Source organism: Elgaria multicarinata, chromosome 2, assembly GCF_023053635.1.
Source record: "Elgaria multicarinata webbii isolate HBS135686 ecotype San Diego chromosome 2, rElgMul1.1.pri, whole genome shotgun sequence".
Taxonomy (NCBI): domain Eukaryota; kingdom Metazoa; phylum Chordata; class Lepidosauria; order Squamata; family Anguidae; genus Elgaria; species Elgaria multicarinata.
The window spans coordinates 105,881,406-105,905,306 of NC_086172.1; the positions used below are offsets into that span (position 1 = coordinate 105,881,406).

A 23,901-nucleotide genomic window follows, 5' to 3' on the forward strand; every position below is an offset into this window, starting at 1 on the left:
TGAAAACAACAACAAAGCAACTTCATTTTTAAGACACAAGTGTTTAGTTAATCCCAGGAATGGGATATACCATGAGACCATCCAGACCAATCCTTTGGCAAGCTCATTCATACATCAGTCACAACTTTCCAAAAGCAGCACCTTAGTAGTTTAACCGCCAGAAGGGGGGTACAATCTTGAATAAAGTTGAGCTACTGAAAATGTTTCTACAGTCAAACACCCAGGAATTGTATAAGCATGCTTGCCAGGCAGGAAACCATTCTACTTGCTAGCGATTTTCAACATTGTGAAGACAAATTCCATTCCATGGCAGAGAAATACATTGTCAAGAAAATTCTGCAACACTGAATGACTGCAACATTCATCTATTTATTTGTACCCTACCACAAGCTTTCTAATTATATAAGAATGAATCTCCAGTGACAAATAGATCTCAGAATGATTTGGGGTTTATATTCAGATCCCCTTCAGTAGCCCAGGGAGGAAAGAAAAACCTATTTAATGTAGCCAAGAGGATAGTGGTTTGTTTGTGTGTGTTTTCCCAGAGAACCCTTTCAAGGTCTAAACTTAGAAACAAAAACAGGCATTTTAACTTACTGCAAGAGTTTAAAAAGCGTCTGCATTGCACAGTGCTCCAAATGTTTTCAGCAGCCGCTACACTGAAGCTTGAGAATACTGCAAGGGCATGCAGACTTAATGATTTAACACCCATTGCTTGAGAGACAAAAGACTCCTACTGACCTTTCTGCTGTTTAAATGACTGAATAGAACCCGAGTGGTGAACCATCTTCATATATGAGAGCTTGACTGTAGCAATTTACTGAGCTTGCGGGAAAGAAGGTGTTGCAAAATGGGAAACAGTCTGGCTTGCTGCTCCATAGAATCTGGTGGATTCTGAACAGCTATGTAACCCAGCACCTGCTTCAGTGAGCGCTCAGCTTGGAAGACTCTACTCCCCTCTGTTGTCATAGAAACCAGTAAGGCTGGTCCAGCATCACACTCCCCTTAGTGGATACTTTAGGTATAACTCACTACATCAATCTAATGGGGAAATGCAGCAATGTAGTGTTTTGAGCCTTTTGTTGCTACAAGCTAATCGAAGAAAGAAAACTCTCTTCTTTGATTATCCCTATATCAACAAACTATTCTCAATCACCTTGACCTATGACAGTGGGCAAAAATTTAGAACATTCTGTCAGCACACTGATGACAAAGGAGTTTTGCAGGTTGCCAGTGCAAACAATATGCTATTGTTTTGTCTTAACTTTCAATGCTTCTCCATCACCTATTAACACTTGCCATTTTTCCTGTGCAGAGATAATCGCCATGTAGGGAAAAGGTCTATTTATGTAGAGTTCAGAGGGATTTTTAAAAATTTAATTTGGCTGCAAGTACTACTTGAAAGACTGCCTTCTCCCATATTTATTTATTTATTTATTTATTACATTTCTATACCGCCCAATAGCCGAAGCTCTCTGGGCGGTTCACAAAAATTAAAATCATAGTAAGACAACCAACAGGTTAAAAGCACAAATACACAATACAATATAAAAAGCACAACCAGAATAAAAACCATGCAGCAAAATTGATATAAAGTTAAAATACAGAGTTAAAACAGTAAAATTTAAATTTAAGTTAAAATTAAGTGTTAAAATACTGGGGGAATAAAAAGGTCTTCAGCTGGCGACGAAAGGAGTACAGTGTAGGCGCCAGGCAGACCTCTCTGGGGAGCTCGTTCCACAACCGGGGTGCCACAGCGGAGAAAGCAGACATATAGATCTGTCTGATTCTTAAGATCTTCTAGAGATGGCCCTCTTTTGAGAACTCCACCTTTGGCGGCGTGTTCGGTGGCAACATGAAAGAGGGCCTTCTCGGTAGCTGCTCCCTGGTCATAGAACTCCAACCCAAGAGAGGTTAAGTTCAGTCCTTCTCTGCTGTCCTTCCACCAGTAGGCAAAGACTGATTTATTCAAGGAGGCCTTTGACCTGTAAGTGGGGCTGTTGGTTTGAGTGCTGCTTTTTTTTTAATTCTATAATTGTTATGTTTTATTGTATTTTAACATAATGTTTTATTGTTTTAACCAACTTTAATTGTCTCTGTAAGCTGCTTTGTGTGCCATTTTTTGGTCAAAAGGTGGGGTACAAATCAAATCAATCAATAAAAATACATTGGTTATGAAGCAATTTAATGTTTTTAAATTTAATGTAAAATAATTTAATGTAAAACATGTTAATGTTTTTGCCCATGCCTTAACCAGAGAGAGAGGGGGGGGGATTTCAAATAGAAAAATAAGTACAATTTTGACATAGTTATCATGATACAAATAGATTTTTGATTCAATTCATGCTAAATGAGGGCATGAAACTTTAACTCATTATCCACTAAGGCCTTAGCTAGACCTAGATGGAGGGGTGAAGATCCCGCAAAATTTTCATCGCAAGATCTCCCCCTCTGTTTACACGCAGTGCTCGACGACCTCAGATGGAGAGGTGTCGCACCAGCCATTTTTTTTAGTTAAAGGGTCAGCAGCGCATGAATGCTCGTGCGCAAAGGTGAGTTATTTTTTAAAAAAATAATTACTTTCCCCGCTCTCCCCCACCCCACCCCCGATGGGTGCAGGACAAACACCCCAGGACAAACCGCAGTGCATGGCCACACGTTCTGTAATCTCCAGCTGAGACCGAGACCATGGAAAAAACGAGCCTAAAGGGTAGGGCAAGATCCCGGGGCAAGGGAGGGGTCATTCCTCCTTGATCCCGGGATCCCTGTGCATCATGTGGATGTACAAGAATGATCCCAGGGATCACCCCAGGATTTTGCCCCATCTAGCTATGGCCTAAGACAAAGGGGTGTTTAGGTGTGCCTTCCATATCCTCAAGGAATGTTGGAAGGATTCACAAAGTTACACAGGCTAGCTCCTCCTCTGCCAGCTGCAAAATTGGTGCACATGAGAAGAAGCTCTATGCACATACATTAGTACATGTACATATGCTCTACTATAAAGCAGTAGTGTGGCTCCTGCCTGTTATATACTGCTTTCATACCACTTTCATAGTGTAATATCCTGCTTGGTATAGATTAGGCCTCTGAAACTCATAGGAATGGCAGAGAAATCTGTTTGGGGTGGGGTGGGGTTGAACTAGTTTTCCTAGGTCAAGGCCCCAGATTTTTGTTTTCATTCCCACTGCAGCAACCAACTCAATCTGTAGTGATATGGGCCAGTTTGCACATTTTCCAGGAATTTTGTGTGTGTAGTGTTTTGTGTGTGTTTTTGCAGATTCCTCAATTTGTGTAAATTTCTGAGCAATTTGAAGACTTCTGACCAATTTGCACAAAATGTGGAACCTGCAAAAAGAAATGTGCCAAAAAAAAAAAAAAAGTTCTTAGAGTTTGGGGAAACACCCACAGTATGGTCCACAAACACAAATCAAGCCATACATGCAGCAGAACTCCATTGGGTCAAAAAAACAAAACTGCAATTCCCAGTGACGTACAACCCTAAAGTCTCAATGCCAAGGGAAACAGCAGGAATGTCTCACACCAGAAAACAGAATGGACTCATGATATCTAAAGCCAGTGCTTACCCTCCCTCACATCTAAAGCAGTTTGTTGCTTCCTGTCAAAGCACCATATGAATGTGCAGCTTTTAGAAAGAAATATCTATGAACTTTAAAGCCAGTATTCCTTTGGGTGTAGGCAGTAAAATTGCTTTTTCACACTACCGCTTTTACCCTAGATTTAATGGAACTCCACAAGCAAACCTGGAGGAAATTGTGAAATGGTCAACACATTTTTTTTCATTTGGGGGTGTGTGCGTTGTTGTTTAGTAATAGAAAAAATTATTCCCCCCCCCCCCCCCTCTGGCAGGCACAAGCATAAATTGAAAATTTGGCTGCTGGGAAAGGCCTATTAAAAGAAGACAAATATATGGCCATAAAATGGGCATTAAATTACACTTTTCTTTCTCTCTCCCCTCCCCCTCAACAACTTGTGAAAATAAAATAAAACGGGGTTACACTCTCCCTAAAGGATCGGGTCCGTAGTTTGGGGGTGCTCTTCGATCCAGAACTGTCACTTGAGGCACAGGTGAACTCAGTGGCAAAGAGCACCTTTTATCAGCTTAGGCTGATCTACCAACTGCGCCCTTATATGGACAGAGATAGCCTAGCTACAGTTATCCATGCTCTGATAACCTCTCGTTTGGATTACTGCAATGCGTTATACGTGGGGCTGCCTTTGAAAATGTTCCGGAAGCTTCAGCTGGTACAAAACAGGGCAGCCCGTTTACTAACAGGGACTGGCTGGCGAGATCACATTACGCCAGTCCTTTTACAACTTCATTGGCTGCCAGTCCAGGTCCAGGCCCGATTCAAAGTGCTGGTATTGACATTTAAAGCCCTAAACGGTTTGGGGCCAGGTTATTTGAAGGAACGCCTCCTCCCATATGTACCTACCCGGACCTTAAGATCATCTACAGGGGCCCTTCTCCGTGAGCCCCTGCCAAAGGAAGTGAGGCAGGTGGCTACTAGGAGGAGGGCTTTCTCCGCTGTGGCACCCCGGTTGTGGAATGAGCTCCCCAGAGAGGTCTGCCTGGCGCCTACACTGTATTCCTTTCGTCGCCAGCTGAAGACCTTTTTATTCACTCAGTATTTTAACACTTAATTTTAACTTAAATTTAAATTTTACTGTTTTAACTCTGTATTTTAATCTTATAATCAACTTTGCTGTGTGGTTTTATCCTGGTTGTGCTTTTTATACTGTATTTTGTATTTGTGCTTTTAACCTGTTGGTTGTTTTATCATGGTTTTAATTTTTGTGAACCGCCCAGAGACCTTCGGCTATTGGGCGGTATAAAAATGTAATAAATAAATAAATAAATATTAAAAGGTAATAGAGTGAAAATATGAATCTCATAAAATAAGCATTAAACCTGACCCCAGTATAAGAGCGGTATGAATAAACAGTTTTTATCTTTGTGATTTAGATAAGCTGTTTTAAGAGAATAGTGTCACTGGGATTTGTTATCTCCCACCATGCTACAAACACCATTCTTTAATCTCTTTGTCTTGGCTTGTTCTCTTCCAAAGTGAGAACTAGGTGGATTTCATGTACCAAATGTGCTCCTTCCTAACTCACATTTCCCCCCCTGTAATCAGGGTGTCTTGGGCTATGTGCATGAAGTATCATAGGTCTGAACCAGGACCCAATGGTCAGGCACTGCATTATGATTAGTTGTACAACAGACATTTCAGCCCAGGGTTTAAATACAACCAAAAAAGATCCTCCTGAGTTTGGGGGCTTTGCTAGACCTACCTTGCAATCCGTGCAGGAGGAGGGGTGAGCCCGTGCTACAAGTAGCACGGGCCGCCAGCCCTGTCTACATGTAAGACATGATGGGCTGCAGGAAGGACCCATCGTGTCAGCCATTTTTTTTAGTTTTAAAGGGCCATGTGCGCAGGAGCGCACCAACGATAAAAGTAAAGTGCTTTTAAAAACAAAATGATTCCTTGCTACCACCCTGGCTCCAATGTCCCCCTGATCTGGCTCCGATGTCCCCCCTCTCCCCATGGCTCCTTTCCCCCATCTCCTCCTGGCTCCATTTCCACCCCCACAATCTCGGTTTCACCCCCCGCCCGCGATCCCCCACCCACAATCTCCATTTCCCCCCCGCCCGCAACCTCTGTTTCCCCCCATGCCCCTGGCTCCGATTTCCCCCCATCTCCCCACCCTGCCCTGATGGCGGCAGTGCTTCTGCTGCTTTCCCCACCTACTCGTGAGTAAATGCGGTAGCCGGGAAAAGCGGCTGAACGGGCTACGCCCCCGCGGTCTCAAGCTCAGCCCGAGACCATGGGAAATACCAGCCCAAAAGTGGTGCCAGTTACCCCAGGGCCAGGGAGGTTTGACCCCTGCTTGAGCCCATTTGTTTACTTAAGGTGGCCATATGTCCTCTTTTACAGAGAACGATCCTCTGTTTGAAGAGCTGCCCTGTCCAATTCCTTTGTGAAGATAAGGAACCATAAGAATTGTTGCCCATTAACAGCATACTGAAGAGGCAGGCAGGTACATAGGTCACCTGCTCATAGAATTCTACACTATGATTAGATGTACTATATTTCTATTTAAACTAATAAATAATATGAAAACGAGTGTCCTCTTTTGCCCTCTTTTTTGGCAAGCTGTAAGTGGCCATCCTAGCTATCTGTGCAGCAGGCAGGCAAGTCACCATCTAGTCTACATAAGCCCATTGATATGTCTAGTGATTGAATCCCCTGGAGGCATAACCTCAGCATGACAAGATAGTGGTTCATCCCCCAAAGGATGGGTCCCTTCAAGAGGCCATTTCTATCTTCCTCAGAGAGATGCCCTCCTTCCTTAAGACTCTCATTATCCCTGACAAGATCTGTCACTCCGGCAATGGAATGTTGTGATCACATCCCTGAAGGCCTCATCAATAAACCTCTCTGACATTCTCAGCTTCTCCAGGTGAATTACCTCAGCCTCAAGTGAACAAACTTGTTTTCTATGAGTCAGAACCTCATTTCCCAAAGTAGCTCAACCACAATTTCTGTCTAGTAGGCAGATAGATGTTGATATTTAAAGGGGGGTTGAATTTAGTTGAATCTCCTAGGAATTGAGATTTTTTATCAGGGGAGTGGACAATGAGGGTCACACTTATAGGGTGACAACTTGGCCATCTTCTAAAAAAGAGGACACAGCTTTGTATAAAATGTGCATAATAGAATGTATATGTATAGATGTGAATGTAACAAAATTACAATAATTGAAATAGAATTACAGTACATTTCAGCATAGTGGGGAAAACTGTGAGAAGATGACCTGTGTGTTTGCTCAATGTACTGTCCAATTGCTAACTGTTCATGGGCAACTTCAAGGCCTCTCATCTGTTCATTCTCTTTAAACCAGACCTGGCTTGGACAGTCCTTCAAACAGAGGATTCCTTCAAATAGAGGATTCTCCTCTACAAAGTATGACACACAGCCACCCTTACCTGAAGCCTGATTCAATGTGCCCTTTCCTAGATTACAACTTTTAGTGGACTACAGTTTGATGCCTCATGTCAAACTTCGAAAGGGAAATGCATTGTGTGAGACAAGCTGTAATGTGACAAGCAATGTATTTTGGTTTTAAAACCGAGCCTGCAGTACCTGTTTGTAACTGAGTTAGTTATTCTACTGGTACTGGTACATTAAAAAGAGCCCACAGCAAAGATGTATTTACACTATTTCAATCTAGTATTTCACAAAAAATACTGCAGACACTTTCTGTCTTTTGAAGCATAAAATCACTTTCTATGAGCGATTGAGCCTGATATTCTCTGATGGGAATGTATACTCTGAAGGGTTTTCTAAAACTCACAAAGTAACATACATTTCAAATGTGTATATTTCATGAACACGGAATATTTAAACAAAAAACTTAAGGTTTCAATCCTATAACCATTATCTGGGAGTAAATCCCACTGAACTGAATGGAACTTACTGATGAGTATACATGCATAGGGTTGCACATTAAGGCTGTGATCCTATAACAACTTATTTCTGACTAGACATGGATAGGATTACACTACCAATGTAATAAACGTCTAAATAAAAATCAGGATCTAGCAAGTTCTTTGGAACTTATTTATGTATTTATTTATTTAAAAATCAAGACTGCTTTTCACCCAGGAACAATTTCCAAGATTAGTTAAATGTATTAGGCAGCTAGATAAAAACGGTCAGGGTCTTGCATGTCCTTTGCCCATATTTTCCCCCAACAATTTCTAAGCTTACATACATCCAAAAATGAATTCCAGAGCAGAATACAAAAATTATTTATTTATTTATTTATTTAATTATTTATTTATATAGCACCATCAATGTACATGGTGCTGTACAAAGTAAAAGAATAAAACAGCAACACCCTGACACATAGGCTTACATTCTAATAACATGACTTGCAATTTCTGTTCATTCTGGAGTTACACAACCAACAGCAAATGCTCCTCAAAACCAAAGGCTTAAAGCAACTCTGTATCTCTTGGACACAGTTTGTGGGATAGACAGATCAGAATGTACATGAAAAATCAAAAAGCCTGTGGTGAGTTTCTTTGTGGGCCATTACGCCAGTCATTTTACAACTTCATTGGCTGCCAGTCCAGGTCCAGGCCCGATTCAAAGTGCTGGTATTGACATTTAAAGCCCTAAACGGTTTGGGGCCAGGCTATTTGAAGGAACGCCTCCTCCCATATGTACCTGCTGGGACCTTAAGATCATCTACAGGGGCCCTTCTCCATGAGCCCCTGCCAAAGGAAGTGAGGCAGGAGGCTACTAGAAGGAGGGCCTTCTCCGCTGTGGCACCCCGGTTGTGGAACGAGCTCCCCAGAGAGGTCCGCCTGGCGCCTACACTGTACTCCTTTCATCGCCAGCTGAAGACCTTTTTATTCTCTCAGTATTTTAACACTTAATTTTAACTTAAATATAAATTTTACTGTTCTAACTCTGTATTTTAATCTTACATCAATTTTGCTGCATGGTTTTATCCTGGTTGTGCTTTTTATACTGTATTTTGTATTTGTGCTTTTAACCTGTTGGTTGTTTTATTATGGTTTTAATTTTTGTGAACCACCCAGAGACCTTCGGCTATTGGGTGGTATAAAAATGTAATAAATAAATAAATAAATAAAATTACCTTTTATCACTGGCAGCTGCTCCTCAGTTGCTTGTCACAGCCCAGAATTACCACATCTGTACATGCCACATATGTTTCTTGGGTTCCTTGTAATAAAATATTCAAGGGTAGAAATCCGTTGCACATCCTATCCTTAATCATATCTTCATTCTTTCTTCTCAAATGAGAAGGGAAGGAATATTGCTTGGTTTAGCTAAGGGCTTTGTTCTTTTATCTTCTGAACAGTGTTAAAACAAGCAATTAAATAATAAGGAAGCAGAGATTAGATATGACTGTTATTAGTGTTTGGACATTTCCTAACTATTTACCATGCAAAGTGGCACATGGGAAAACAATATTGTGATACCACTACATGCTCTAACAAGTTGTAAAGAATGGTAGACGTGTATATCCATGAAAAATCAACATGAACTTTGGACAAGAAGAAAAGGAACTAGATATTGCTCCAAATTAACTATAATAAGCTGCAATTAGGAAGAAATAATATGTTGGGCACCAATATAGCAGAAGAATTAGTTCCAAGAAGTTGAACTAAGCAAGGTATATGCACACAGGAATTGAGGTGTGAGGGCTTGTTATTCAGTACAATCTTGGTATTCATTAGAATAACAAGAGTGATAAAAAATACAGGAAAGGGTAATGTACTAATTATCTCTTGGGAAATTAACAATAGATCATCACAAGTACTGCTTGATCTTTAGAGGATACTTCATTATTTAATATAAATTCAGAAAGATTTTATTGACAATAAAAGCTGGCCAAATTCCATGAGAATATAACTGAGACTCATAATCAGTTTTGATTTATTTATTTACCAATATTTATGAATCACTTACATGAAAAAGAAATTTCTAAGCAATATACAAACAGTACAGCAGAAAGTCATAATACAATGAAACTTAGATGAGACAATAGCATGAGAGCATTCAGACTGGTACCAAAATCATAAGCCTGGCCTGTTACTACATACTGTAGATAGGCAGTGCAGTTCTCTCAGCATAGATGAAATACGATGGTGGTACACCACACTGCCATTATGAACCTGGCTGTGGCATTCTCCATCAACTGCAGTTTCCAGCCCCAGTGTTGAGGTTACCAATCCATGGGCCATAGTGGTCAAGCTATCACCGCCAAGGAATGGCTATAGCTTTCTAAATGGCAAAAGTGGTAGAAGGCATCCTAGCCATTGATTTCGCCTGTGCCTCCAGTGCTGGATCAAGGAACACACACCAGACTCTGCACCTATTTCTTCAAAGAGAGTGCAACCCCATCCAAAACAGATGACTGACCCAATTCCCAGAAACAGGAACCACTCACCACTAACCTACCATTTCGCCTGGATTCAGAGTCAGATTATTAGCCCTCTTCCAGCCCATCACTGCATCCAGACAGTGGTCTAAAGCTTGCATAGCTCCCTTTGATTCATATATGGTGGTAGGGAAGATAGTACATACAGAATACTCCATTTTATGCCTTGGGAGGAAACAATGGTGACAAAGCACGTGCTTTGCATGTAGGAAATCCCAAATGCAATCCCTGGCAGCATCTCCAGTTAAAAGATCAGGTAGCAGATAATGGTAAAGACTGCTGCCTGAGACCCCAGAGAGCTGCTGCCAAGTCAGAGAAGCAATACTGGGAAAGATGGCCCAATGATCTGATTCCATTTAAGGCCATTACGCCTTAAATGGAATATATAATATATATTATATATTAATATATGCCATAATATATGCCCAGATATTCCTGTCCTGCTGCTATTTGTGGTACCTACCTATTGGTCTTACATAATTTAATTAATTAATTAATTTATTACACTTATATACCGCCCCCATAGCCAGCGCTCTCTGGGCGATTTACAGAAATTACTTAATAAACTAACTAATCAGAAACATGTCTTACAGATAAATCCACCAGTATCAAAACTGTAACAACATATAAGGAACAAATAATGAGAGGATGGTGTTTCCTCTGAGATAAATGAAGTCATAAACAATTCAATATAATAAATGGCCCTGTACTGTGTTTTTACAAGATCTCGGCCTTAGCTAGACCTGGAGGTCTAGCGGAATGGAGGGGTGAAGATCTCGCAACTTTTTATTGTGAAATCTCCCCCTCTGTTCACACGTGGTGTGCGACGACCTCAGACAGAGAGGTGTTGCACCTGCCATTTTTGTGTGTGTGAAAGGGACAGCAGCACATGAATGGTTGTGCGCAAAAGGTAAGTGGGTTTTTTTTAAAAAATAATTACTTTCCCTGCTCCCCCCACCCCACCCCCGATGGGCGCATTGTGTGCGGGTCCCGGCTCCTTGTGAGAAGCCGGGACAAACTGTGGTGCCCGGCCACATGTTCTGCAGTCTTGAGCTCAGCCTGAGACCGCGGAAAAACTGGGCCTAAAGTGGAGGGTGAGATCCTGGGGCAAGGGAGGGATCATCCCTCCCTGATCCCAGGATCCCCTGTGCATCATGTGGATGCACAGGGATGATCCCAGGGATCACCCCAGGATAAAGCCCCGTCTAGCTAAGGCCCTTGACTCTTTCCCAATCTAGCAATGGAGTACTTCATACCAGTCTGAATGAAGATATGTACACCTCTGTTGCCTGCAATGCTTCACCCATCCAGGCATCTTCCACAATCCCTTGGGAGCTTGTGTCTCTGAAGCCTGGCTCAGTCTTGCGTCTTTGTACATAGTAGCTGAATATCAGGCAGAAAATCAACAAATGACATTTCCCCACCTATCACCGCATCCCAGCACTGGGGAAAACCTCACAATGTATTTTCTGCCTATCGTCCAACAGTCACAGAGCCTCTACCCTTAAAAAAAGTAACAACCCGAATACTTGAAAAAGCATTCAAAACAATTTGCATGTGTATATTTAAAGTCATAGCATACACAGACTTCTGTATTCAGAATTTGTTCATGCCTTCTTAGCCTTATTAAACAATCTTACATCTTTATAAACTATGAATGGAAGGTCAGACTGTAAAACACAACCCCAAGAATACAATTAACGGTGCAATGCTATGCATCTCTACTTGGAGCTAATTCTCACTGAGTTCAATGAGACTTACTCTCAGGTAAGTGTGTATAGGGTTATGTCTTTAATAGTAATTTCCAATCTCTTCCTTTTTTACAATGCCATTCTTCTACAGGTGCAGAACACAGATAAAATAAACTAGTTTTACCCAGCTATCTCTGCATTGTGGATTCATTCAGATAACAAAGTTGTTTCTAGAATGATAAGATGTGCTTATAAAGGTGGATAAACCATGCATCAAGAAACAGGCATCAATTTTTAAAGACCTCAGTCATTCTAAATTTAAGAAGGCCTATCTTACACAATTTCTGAAACTTTATTTTCATTATAAAGATGCCAATAATGGTGTTCCATTAATGTTGCAGCAGTGCGTCTACTCATTAGCGTGAACAAAATTCAAGTAGGATTCAAATTGGGCATTGAGGAGGAACACATAAATGTTCAGGGTTTAATTGTTTCAATGTGTCATTGTGTTATACATATTTGTGCACAACATGCAATTTAGACCTGAATTACTAATCTCGCAGAACAAATAAAAACCAAGACCCCCTTGTAGGAAAATAAAATCTGGTAAGGATTTGATCACCTCACTCTCAGAAGAATTCAGGGGATGGACATGAAATAGTAGCCCCAATTGCTATAGAACCAAAACGATTCAACATGAATAGGTAATGAGCACATGATGGTTGTCATAGACGAGAGTCGTTTTACACACTGGGGATGGCTTTTTTGAAACTCACTGGAGCATGTAGGCCTAATAAATAATACACTGCCATTTAAAAACTTCTCTCTCTTTGAGGGAGACTGGAACAGGCAGACACCATCGGAGCCTGCTTCAGTTGAACCTACCACCACCACAGGGCTAACATCTTCACCCTGTGGGGAAGAAGAAGGAACTGCCCCTTACGCCTGGAACGCTCTTCCAGAGCATTTGAGAACTACAAGTTCAATCGCAGCTTTTAAAGCTCAGCTAAAAACTTTTCTTTTTCCTAAAGCTTTTAAAACTTGATTTTGTTCTGACTTTTATACTGCCTGTTTGGTGCATTCTCTTCCCCTCCTTATTGCTTTATTATGATTTTATTAGAATGTAAGCCTATGCGGCAGGGTCTTGCTATTTATTGTTTTACTCTGTACAGCACCATGTACATTAATGGTGCTATATAAATAAATAATAATAATAATAATAATAATAATAATAATAATAATAATAACTGTTGATCTGCCTCTCCATTGGGAGATGAGAGGACGGAGCAAGGCCTTCCCTCCAGCCTGAACAGTCTCATTTTTTTTCCTCTCCCTCTTCCCTCCCCATCCCATTTTTCTTGTGCGTCATGTCTTTTTCAGAATGTAAGCCTGAGGGCAGGGACTGTCTTCGTTACTGATCACTTGTAAGCTGCTCCAAGGGCCATTTTGGCTGAGGTGTGGGATAAAAATACTCTAAATAAATACTAACTACAATACTAACATCATCATCATCATCATCATCATCTACCAGTTCTTTCTTTTCAATTAGTGAGTTTTGATCCAATTTCATTCTTTTTTAAAAATTTCTTTTGCTAGACACTTTTTTCAACTAAAACCACAGCACTCACTCACAGAACATGTAACATGTTCTAGAAGCAGGAAAGCCACCTTGCTATACAGCATGGGACACCATGCTCTGTTTCTAATATCTGCAGTACCTTCTGTTCCAAAATTCAGTTGTGATGGAGAGAAAGCTTTTTGTAAAGTGACAGAATGTATATGAAGTCAGTCTCTGCTTGGCTGTTTATGTGATGACATGGTCAGAGCCAATTTCATTAATTTAAAGAGAAAGAATGGGAGACAACTTATTGAAGTACTTCAGTTGAAAAGGGAGAAATAAATTTAGGGTGCCATCCATCCTATGCATGTTTAGACTGAGGAAAAGTTCTGCAATTCCCAACTGGGAGGAAAGTACTGACCCTTGTGGAAACACACACACACACACACACACACACACACACACACACACAAAGCTTTTGCTGGGTTTTCCATTTTTATAAGTTTTTTATTTTTTGTTTATGATCTCTTATGCGGGCCAACCTTGAAGATGCCTGGTGACTCCAATGCTATGGGGTAGTAAATCTACTCTGGGTTTTAGTAAGAACTCCCTTAAAGAGCAGGTTTGTAGCTTTGGAGTCCTCCAGGAGCCATATTTGTCACTTGAGACTCAAGTGCCTTCTACCAACTTCATTTGGTGGTCCAGCTATGCCCTTGGCCTCAGTTGTAGCCTCCATGTTAAATTACTGGAATGCACTCTACATAAGGTTGTTTTTGAAGATGTTTCAAAAGCTGTAGCTTGTGCAAAATCTGGCAGCCAGACACAGGTACGAGGTCCAAATTAACGCCAATTAATGAAATGAAATGTACGTGTATGCTGCATTTGTTAAATTGCAAAGTTACTGTCTCCTCCTCTGTCAGCGCTAAATAGATTTCCAGGTATGACTAACTGATGTTGCAATACAGTTCTGAAGAACTTAGTAGTTCTACTTATGCTTATGATTTTCATTTAATACACACACACGACTTAGCAAAAGTAACAGAGAGCCCTGTTTAAATAATTGTTGCTCATTCTGAGCCACTTTTAGCTAGCTGAATTGGGTCGACTCACTCAGCTTCTTCTAATTCAAGCACTGTTTATTTATTTGCCAACAGGCAATATTTTGTTGTAGTACTGTAGAGCCACTGACTCATTGCACTGCATATTCCTGGTGAAATTCTGGAACTGTGAATTTCTACTACTTGCAGGGGGGGAATTGCTAGAGACCTGACATGTATATGAAAATATGTGAAAGCCACTCCAGCAAGCTTCTTGTTGTTCATGACCTGTGGAATCAACACCAAAAAGGTGCACTTAAAAATCAATATCAATAATTCACTTCTGCGAAGTGAAAGTGAGAGATTGATCACTCTTGACATTGTGCAAGTCAGAGTTGGGCAATTGCTCCAGACATTAAAAAAACACCAAAAAAACCCACACACCTCTGCCAATTTACTTCAGTCATTCTGACACATTTGCTGCTCCCCTTGTAATGTTAATCTTGGCTCTGGGGAAGCACAAAACTGCCAGCTCTGCAAAATTGCTTGGTGGCTCTGGAGAGGTGGACAAATTAGCCATTGGAGAACAATTTAAGCTAAAATTCCTTTCAGCTCTCAAACACAATAGATTTGGAAGGTCACTGGCCTCAAGGGATATAAAAGAACGAACCTACCAGCTGGCAAAAACAAGGCAACTGCTAGAGCCCTATCCCTCACATCTCCCAAAGTTTGCTAAACTTTGTTTAATGAAAACTGTCCCCATCAGCAGTCATTCCATCCTGGTTGCATCTGAGGGGAAGGTGAGACGTTGGCTTGGATAGAACCAAGTGCTGTTTGGCTCATCTCCTCCAAGAATGGCCACCATAATCTAGAATACGTTGCAATTTGGCTCCTCCCCTCCAAGAACTGTTGCTATCAGCAATGATCCATCAGAAGATGGGAGAAGTGAGACAGTGAGACATTCTTCATTGGCTTGGCTAGGACCAAGTGTCATTTGTTATTCCCTCCCAAGAACTTCATCATCTGACCATGGCCACACTGCGGTACTCTCTCCCACAGTGGCTGTTCTACTTGGCCATTATCTAACACTAAAAACCTATTAGTTTCTGGGGCCATAGCTAGACCTAAGGTTTATCCCAGGATCATCCCAGGTTCGTCTCTGGCTGAGCGCTGGATGTCCTGTGTGGCACTTAGATGAACAGGTTTGACCCCAGGACAATCCTGGAATAAACTTTAGGTCTAGCTATGGCCCATATCTGATTACTTTTGTCTTTCCCATCTCTTCTTCCTTTTGTATTGTTTCTATTGGATTCCAAGCTGTTCTTTTGAATTGAAAAAAGAATCCATTGAGTGCATCCTGCAGGGGGTTGGCCCCTTCCAACTCTATTATGCTGTGATTCTACATTGGCAGAAAGGGGGTATAAAAAGTAAGTAGGTAAGTAAGTCAACAAATTAAACAGATTTTCCAGAGGTGCAGCAACTGATGTTTTCTGCCAAGCTTATTGTGGAGCAAAACCAGACATTCCTTTCAGACTACAGGATTTTGTGAACAGTCTTGAAAATATCAATGCAAAAATCAGTTTTTGCTTTCTATATTAAAAGGTTTGGCTTTTGTATAAAAAACTTATAAAAAATATTTTGCCAGGTAAACTTGCTTTTTTGAAGATGATGATGATGTTATGTGTGTATATTTACTATAACTCTACCATTACAGATATCACTGATCTAGTGTTAAGAAGGTTTGGACAAAAGGTCCCCAAATGTATTCATGTGTATCTGGGGGGGGGGGAATCTTTCTTTTTTTTTGCTTCTTCCATTTCAACTGTATCCTGTCCACATTCAATGTTCTACAGAAGCTTCACTTGCTAGGAGAAACAATAATTGAATTCTCACTCACAGTGTAAACAACTGTATGTGGAACTATATGATCAGCAGCAATCTGATGACAAGAGGACAGTCTTACATAAGCAGCAATGTGGCGGCTAAAATGCAAAGCAATTCATGTCTATATTGGCTGAGCTACAGTAAGTCAAAGTTATTTTGTTTTTCTTTTTAACCTTGAGACAAACTTCCATGACATAATTTAGTTCAGTGACTCTGGACATCAGCTTTGTAAGGGACAGATTTGGGAAGATTCTGGGAGGACCGCCAACTGGACGAAGTCATTGCCTCCTCTCACTGGAATCAGCAACAGCTAGCTCCTCCTGAAACCAGAGTCTTAGAAAATATTGGATTGCATGTAATGTCATTCTAGTAGAGATCCAGATTCAGAATCTTCAAAACCAGAACCAGAGCCTTAGAAAACATTAGATTCAATGCAATGTCATGCTAATGGAGGTGCGTTAGCAAAATTGGAATCTTTCCCTCTCTCCTCCCCCTGCAACCTTCCACACTACTCCAAAACCTCCCGTGAAGGGTTTCCCAGCCCTCTGGATCAGATCTTGAGAGCATGTGGGGGACTCCGGCAGGAGGAGTAATTTCCTCCTTCTCAGTTCTGCTGACAGAAGCTGATGAAACTGACAGATACATTTGGAACCTTCAGCAAAATGACACCACTGGATCCAACCCATAAACATTAAGGTAAGATCTGTACAACAGTGGAAAAGTCTACCTATGGAGGTTGTAGGTTCTCCATCTATGGAGGTTTTTAAGAAGAGGCTGGACACCCACCTCTCATGGAAGGTTTAATTGGTTTTCTGCACATTGCAGAGAGTTGGACTGGATTACCTTTGTGGTGGCTTCCAACTCCACAATACTATGATTTCATGGTTCTATGATTAAGTCTAATCTTTAGATTATCCGTTATCTAATTTAAAAAATTGACTGTCAGAAGCTGTGGTATGTTCAGTCAAAGTACAATGTATTATAAGCCATAAAGAATGTTAGGGTATATTGGATCTAGTCTCTGAAAGCAAGTTCAATATTTCATGTTCTTCATATTCCTTATTTCAGAACAATTCCTGGATGGATTATGGTTAGGATAGTTTGTCATTTCTTTCATGCCCAGTCCTCAATGTGCCACACTGAATTCAAAGAACAATGAATTAAATAATGTGGGATTGTGAGATCATAATAATAACAGTGACCTGCGATTTCTCTGTTACATTCAACATGGAAAAACGTTTGTGAACAAGCCAAATTCTATTTAAAGTAGTGACTAGCCAAAAATTTGACTTTTGGCTCATATGAAAGAGTGGGTATTTCAGGAAGGCAATGAAATGTTTCAACAGGTGTTGGAGGATGTTTACCATGGCAGTGAGCAGTGGAGTCCCCCCCCTCTCTCAATGTTTTTGCTGTTATTGCAGCTGCTTTTTAAGGCAGTCATTCCCCAGTTCCATGAGAATGCCCTGGAATGATCCTATACCACCCCAAATTAATTCATTGCACCCATGAACAATGGAGGTGGTGGTGGGGGAATATGTCAACTCAACAGTCATTAGAGTGAATGAACAAAGACATATGTCTGTAATTTATTATTATGCTGTCTCTGTAGCTGAAACTGACGGACTGATTATTTTTCATTTCTGCCTGACAAAGCGTTGTATATAACCAGCAAGCTTCCTTACATCTTTACCAAGGGCCAAACTAAATGCTCTTCTAGTCATGCATAGTGATGCTGTGGGTGATATGTTTCATTACTCCAATGTAAGCATGCATGGCCCCAATTCAGATCAGGACCACAACATTCTGGAAGTGAGAGGTTAACCCTCCTCCTTTTTTCATCTTAAAATCCCACTGTCCGTCCGTCCGTCCGTGTGTGTGTGTGTGTATGTGTGTGCGTTCGTATGTGCGTGTGTGTGTGCCTCTGAAAGTGGTGCTTTCCCCTCCTGTACTACCCCATGGCCTATGTGGTGCCACAAGGTTTCATTCTGTCCCCCCACCATGCTTTTTAACATCTGCATGAAATCATTGGGGGGGGGCATGTGGAGGTTTGGGTTGAAGTGTCATGGGTATGCAGATGATACTAGGTCTGCCTCTTGTTTTAATCTACACATCCCAGGAAGGCTGTGGGACTTAAAAACCAGCACCTGGAGGCTGTTTTGGGATGAGTGAGGATGAATAGCTGAACATTAATCCAGCCAAGATGGAAGTACTGTGAGTTGGGAAAGCAACTTATCTGGATGGACTTTCACATCTGTTCTTAGATGGGGTTGCACTCCCCCTAACAGTGTGGGGGTCCTCCTGGACTCTGCTCTAACTGGGGAAGTTAAGTGGCTGCAAGATCCAGAAGTGATTTACCTGGGGCATGTCTACATGAAGGTTTTGCCTCGGGGTGGATTTGCAGTAGTGCCAAGTCTTTTACATGACGCAGCTGCTATTGTGAAACTATCCAGGGGCAAACCCTGGAAACTCTGTTGAAAAAAAGTTGGGCTCTTTCCCCAACTTTGTGGGCAGTGGAGGCTTGTCACAGACCATGATGCCCCCTGATTGGTCACCATGGGCTGGACAAGGAAGGGGGTGGCCCCGTGGCTCTGTAAAAATAAAAACATAAAATTGGGGGGGGGGGAGGAATGGCTCCATTCTTCTCCCTCCCATTTAATTTTTTTTTATTTCTGCAGAGCGGGGAAAGTTCACAATTGCATTCCTTGCCCTGCAGATGCTGGGAAGGAATGCAAGTGCGGGAGCCAGGTGCCTCGCGGTGCCAAAGCACCACTGTCAAGACGTGGGCCAGCTTCAATTGTATTAGCTGAAGTGGTTCCAGTGTGTTTATGAACACAATTTTAAGTGATGGGCTTGATCTTGAAAGCCTTAAATGGGCTTGGACTGATTACTTGAAGAACCGCCTTCATCCATATCAGCCTGTCTCACTTAAAGAACAGCAACAGAGCTCCTTCTCACTTGCCCACATTTGCAGGCAGTTAAGTGGTCACATATGTGTGTGGGTGTGTGAGAGACAGCATTCACCGCAGTGGCCACACAACTCTGGAATGGGTTGCCACTGAGGGTCTAGCAAGCCCCAACATTGCAGGCTTTTAGGAGGGCCCTGAAAATTGACTGCTTTCTGATTTTCAATTCATTAGGTGGTGGTGGTGTTTTAGATTGTTGTTTTTTATGAAATGGTATCACTCTATTTTGTTCTTGTAAGCTGCCTTGGGAGGGGTCCTGCCCTGAAAGGAGGCCTAGAAATCTTTTAAATAAGTCTCATTTTCAGTATCATCCCCCATAGATGTTCAGGCCTTCAATTTCCATCAGCCCTAACCAGCATAGGTAGTGATGAAGGATGGTGGGAGTTGTAGACCAAAACATCTGTAGGGCCACGAGTTGCTCTCTCCTGCTATAGGGTGAAACCTAGATAAAATGGTTTTAATGCCAAACTTGAAACTGATTAAATGACTGGCCAGGATCCAAAGTGCTCTTTCTGCAAAATGCTTTGTTTAAGCAAAGCAGCTATTTTCCTTGTGTATGTTGCACAGGCCAAAATAATAATAATAATAATAATAATAATGATGATGATGATGATGATGATGATACATAGAAACAAGTAAATCTCTGTGAAATTTACAGAGGAACAAGTTACATCAAAGGACTTCTATATATGGTTGTACAAGCTTTAGGCACAATTAAGAAAATTATGCCTACAGTTTGTGCAAACTGCTGAGCTGCTTCATGCAGAACTGCATGAATGGTCTTTGGTCTGTTCCTCATAACTGGATTCCAGCTTCTACATGTTTTGTGATATGGTGAAAATGTGGCATAAAGACGTTGGTGACTGTAGTATTATATTTTAACATTAGGGATATTTTTTCTACAGCCCAGTACTATGCAGAGTTAAGCAAAGTTATAGGTTTTCAAATCAATGTGCTTAGGTGCATCTAACTCTGCAGAGATTCAAGCTAATGTCTACAATAAGGTTAAAGAAAGAATTATAAGCATAACATGATTATTATCAAAGCCTGAGAGTTACAGTTTGTTATTTTTTTCAGTGTTTATTTTAAAGTGATAAAAACTAATAAGCTGCTTTGCTTGGGTAGCACGCTTAAGACTTAAATCATAATTAGATTTTGAAATCAATTAGCAGCCCAAGAACCCAACTGACAAAATTTGAATTAAGTATACATCTTGTTTAATGGCAATGATCCAAGCACTTTTTGAATTGGCATCCAAGTAGGATCTCTGGTTTTTAGAAATGTTTTCTCTGGCAAGCTCCATGCAGCTGTAGGAATAGAATTTCTAGACTGCTGTGATCCCTCCCCCCCTCCTGCCCCCACCCCCCCCTCAAAAATGTGGCATTAGAACTTTCATACCATGGGGAAGAGATTTCAGATGTAACACCAAACCATAGGTTCCAGTGTTACAAGACCAAACCCTGGGTTCACATGTTCTTTCTCCACATTCTCTACAACATGTGCATGCTACAATTTAATGAATTGTACCCAATGAATTGGGTTTAAAATTGTCAGAGGCTGCCAACTATCCTATGCAGGACAGTTGGATCCTCTCTTCTGTACTGTGGCCACCCTGCATTTTTGGCCTCGATGGGAGATTTTGCCAGTCTAGGTGTGGGGAGGGGGGAGAAGGGGGCTAGGGACCTCATAGGAAGCTACATAAAGCAGCTTCTGCAGTCCTGTCCCCTCCCTGCCTCAGGACCTCTCCCTTTTCATCCTCTCTGTGCTCCATTTCCAAGCCTGAAGACATAGGTGGCATGGCAAGAACCACGCTGGCTATGAGAGCGTGGGGCAGGGAGTGTAGTTTCTGGGCTCTTAGGACAGAGACCTGCTTTTGACCTCAGTTTCCAGGAACTGAAATTTTGTTTAGCCCTCTAAGTAGTGACTAGTGGCCATAGGATTGCTCCCTTAGTTCCTTTTCAATGCAAACCATCGTTTGCTTTTATATGTGTCTGGGAAACAATGGTTTGCACTTTCCTTCCAAACTAGGGGTTGGATAAGAATTTGAAGCAGGGATGTTCAATGATGCGAGCATCCCTGCTCAATTTCTTGAGAGCAGGATCAAGGTGGGAACAGTCAGGTGTGAGCAGCCCCATGCTTTGTTTCTGCTCATATCCTACGCTGGCCACAGCTGGTTCCACCTCTCCCTTTCCTAAGGCAAAAACTGACCTTAGGGAAGGGGGAAGTCATAGACACATAGAGTACTCTCTTTTCTTCCCAAGGACCTCAAACATGATTACAACTTCCAGGATCTCCAGTAGAAAAATACACTCTACACATGCTAGTTGCTGCAAAGACCCTATGAGCCCTCCTTCTTGGTAACAAATGGCATGAAGCATCAGTTGCCGCTGGGGATCCTAGAACTTGGTCAAAGCACCCAGCTATAACAAATCTTTGAAATAAAAATAAATCATTACAGATATCCAGTCTGTTCTCAACATCCTTGCCATGAACTGGGAGAACACAAATAAAGTTAATGTGCTTGGAAAACATGCTGCGGTTATCAGGAGTTGCGAGAGGAAGCAGAAGCACAGAATAAAGACATGGGCACAAGAGCTTGGATTAAACTAGGGCCTCTTTATTAATAATTAGATCGATTCTTCCCTCCCTGGATCTGCATGTGAAAGTGTGGGAATTAAGTCCTTATCTCAGGCCACTTGCCTGGCTTATGGGTGAGCCACTCTCCAAGGCAAGGAGTCGGGAAACCCAGCTCCTTACTTATGTGACACTTTGTAACTGTGGGGAGACCACCCTATGACACCCTCACCCACTGCCATAACAACAGCACGTAGGTAAAGATAGTAGGGTCTCCAAAGGCACACCATATCCTGGCACTGGGGCCACATAGCCCCCAAGGAGCAGGTCCTCCGGCTATGCCAATCACCAAAAGGTGCCAGAGCGCTCACCGTCCCTATCTAATATAGCCATGAAGGGCATAATGCCTTGGCCGGTGCCTCGGGCAGGCTGCCTTTTATAGGCACAATCCTGACCTACCTCACGTGGCCTATGTTTTCGCGCCATGAGGGGTGCCTTTACTCTGCTCCTCCCCCTCGCAACAGCTGGCTTCCTGCCCAAGCCTTTGGGCTTGGCGAACACCGGATATCTGCTCCTACTATATATGTTTGATTGCTGAATTTACACATTATGTTTGTCCACAGCAGTACATGTAAAAAAAAAAAAAATCATAGGGGGAGATGGCATGATCCCGACATTGGATCCTACAATTGGTCATTACTTTGCTACAATTTTTTTTTGTAATACAAAGTTTATGCTTCATCAATCCTCCTTCAGAGGTTTTGCCTTAGCGGGACCTTCCAATTTCACGTTGGATTTTGGAACTTGCTGCATTATTTTCTACCTGTCCTTAATTAAAATGATTAAATTAAGTAGTTCAAGAGCTCAGCTGTCCATTGAATATTAATATATTTTCTACTGAGATAAAAGTTTACGGCATGAACTTAAACATGAGTTTATAGCAAGAACAGCAAGAAAAATTAAAACATGAGTTTATAGCAAGAACAGTAAGATAAATTAATGCAACACATTAAAGGAATTCTATTATGGTTCACCACTACAGCATCTATTGTCAAACATCACCACCTTCAGGCTTGATAAAATGGTTAGAATTGAAAACCTAGGATATTATAATTCTAAACCAAACAAAAATAACCAATCAAAGGATCATTTTATGACTTTTACAGGATTAGGTATGGGTAAGAAATTTGTTCAGTTCAGTTCACATTTAAATCCAAAGTTACCTAATTCAAACTTCCCAAACATAAACATGAAACAGAGTGCAGTTAGACGTTGGAATGCATACTTTTCTGAAGTTTGCAATGCAGTTTGCAATAGATAAATAATAATGGTATGAAAAATAATACTTCTAAAAAGTGTGCACAAAATGCATACATTGAAAATGCATATACAGTATAAATGTGTACCTGCAGGGAAATGCACACAAAAGCACTTTATTCAATGGAAATTGCTTGCAAAAATACACACATTGGGGCAAAAAGTGTACAAAATCCATATATTTTGAAAAAATACTCATGAACATAAATATACATTTTTGTATGGATTAAAAAAAAATCTCAGTCCAATGTGGAAATGGATGCAACAAGCTTAATTGGAAAAAAATGAGAACCTAAGAGAAATCATGCTTGACCAATTCACCTGTCCTTTCTTAGGATACAGAAGCCACGCAAACTTCCAGATGCAACTTATACATAATAAGACTGACTTTATTTGTAGAGCTGGCTTTTTAAGTACTTTCTCAAAAGTAGCTTTTCATACCAAAACACTATGGTTGCAAGAACTGAAGCAGATCCAAAGATTCTTAAAGTTAGTTTGACCAAAAGCTCAAGTAGTCCAGCTCTAGCCTACTGACAGACAGTGAGGCATAATAGTTAGAGTGCTGTGCTAGTAACAGGGAGACCTACATCCAAACTCACTTAAGCTTAGTTTCTCAGGATAATCTATCTCACAGGGTGATTGTGAATGTAAAATAGGGGAGAACCATTAGGGCCACCCTAAGCTTCTCGAAGGAAATGTGAGCTAGAAAGAAAGAAAGAAAGAAAGAAAGAAAGAAAGAAAAGAAATCCTCTCTATTCCCCAAACAGGTTGGCCTGTGCATCTCAATCACAAGTGGAGAGTAGAAATGTACAACATCCAACAACATTGGATCCTGGAATGACCAATCGATTCAGATGAGTCAAGTCAGCCAAGTTATA

The 23,901-nt window shown here is 41.3% G+C and overlaps 1 protein-coding gene across 1 annotated transcript in view; it reads right to left on the bottom strand.

Annotated features, from left to right (window-relative positions):
- ANO3 (anoctamin 3) overlaps positions 1-921 on the bottom strand; it is a 211,067-nt gene extending 210,146 nt beyond the window's left edge. Inside the window, exon 1 of the mRNA XM_063117344.1 lies at positions 742-921. Within this exon, the coding sequence (XP_062973414.1) occupies positions 742-793 (52 nt within the window). The 5' untranslated portion in view covers positions 794-921. The remainder of the gene's footprint in view (positions 1-741) is intronic.
- Between the last annotated feature and the right edge of the window lie 22,980 nt (positions 922-23,901).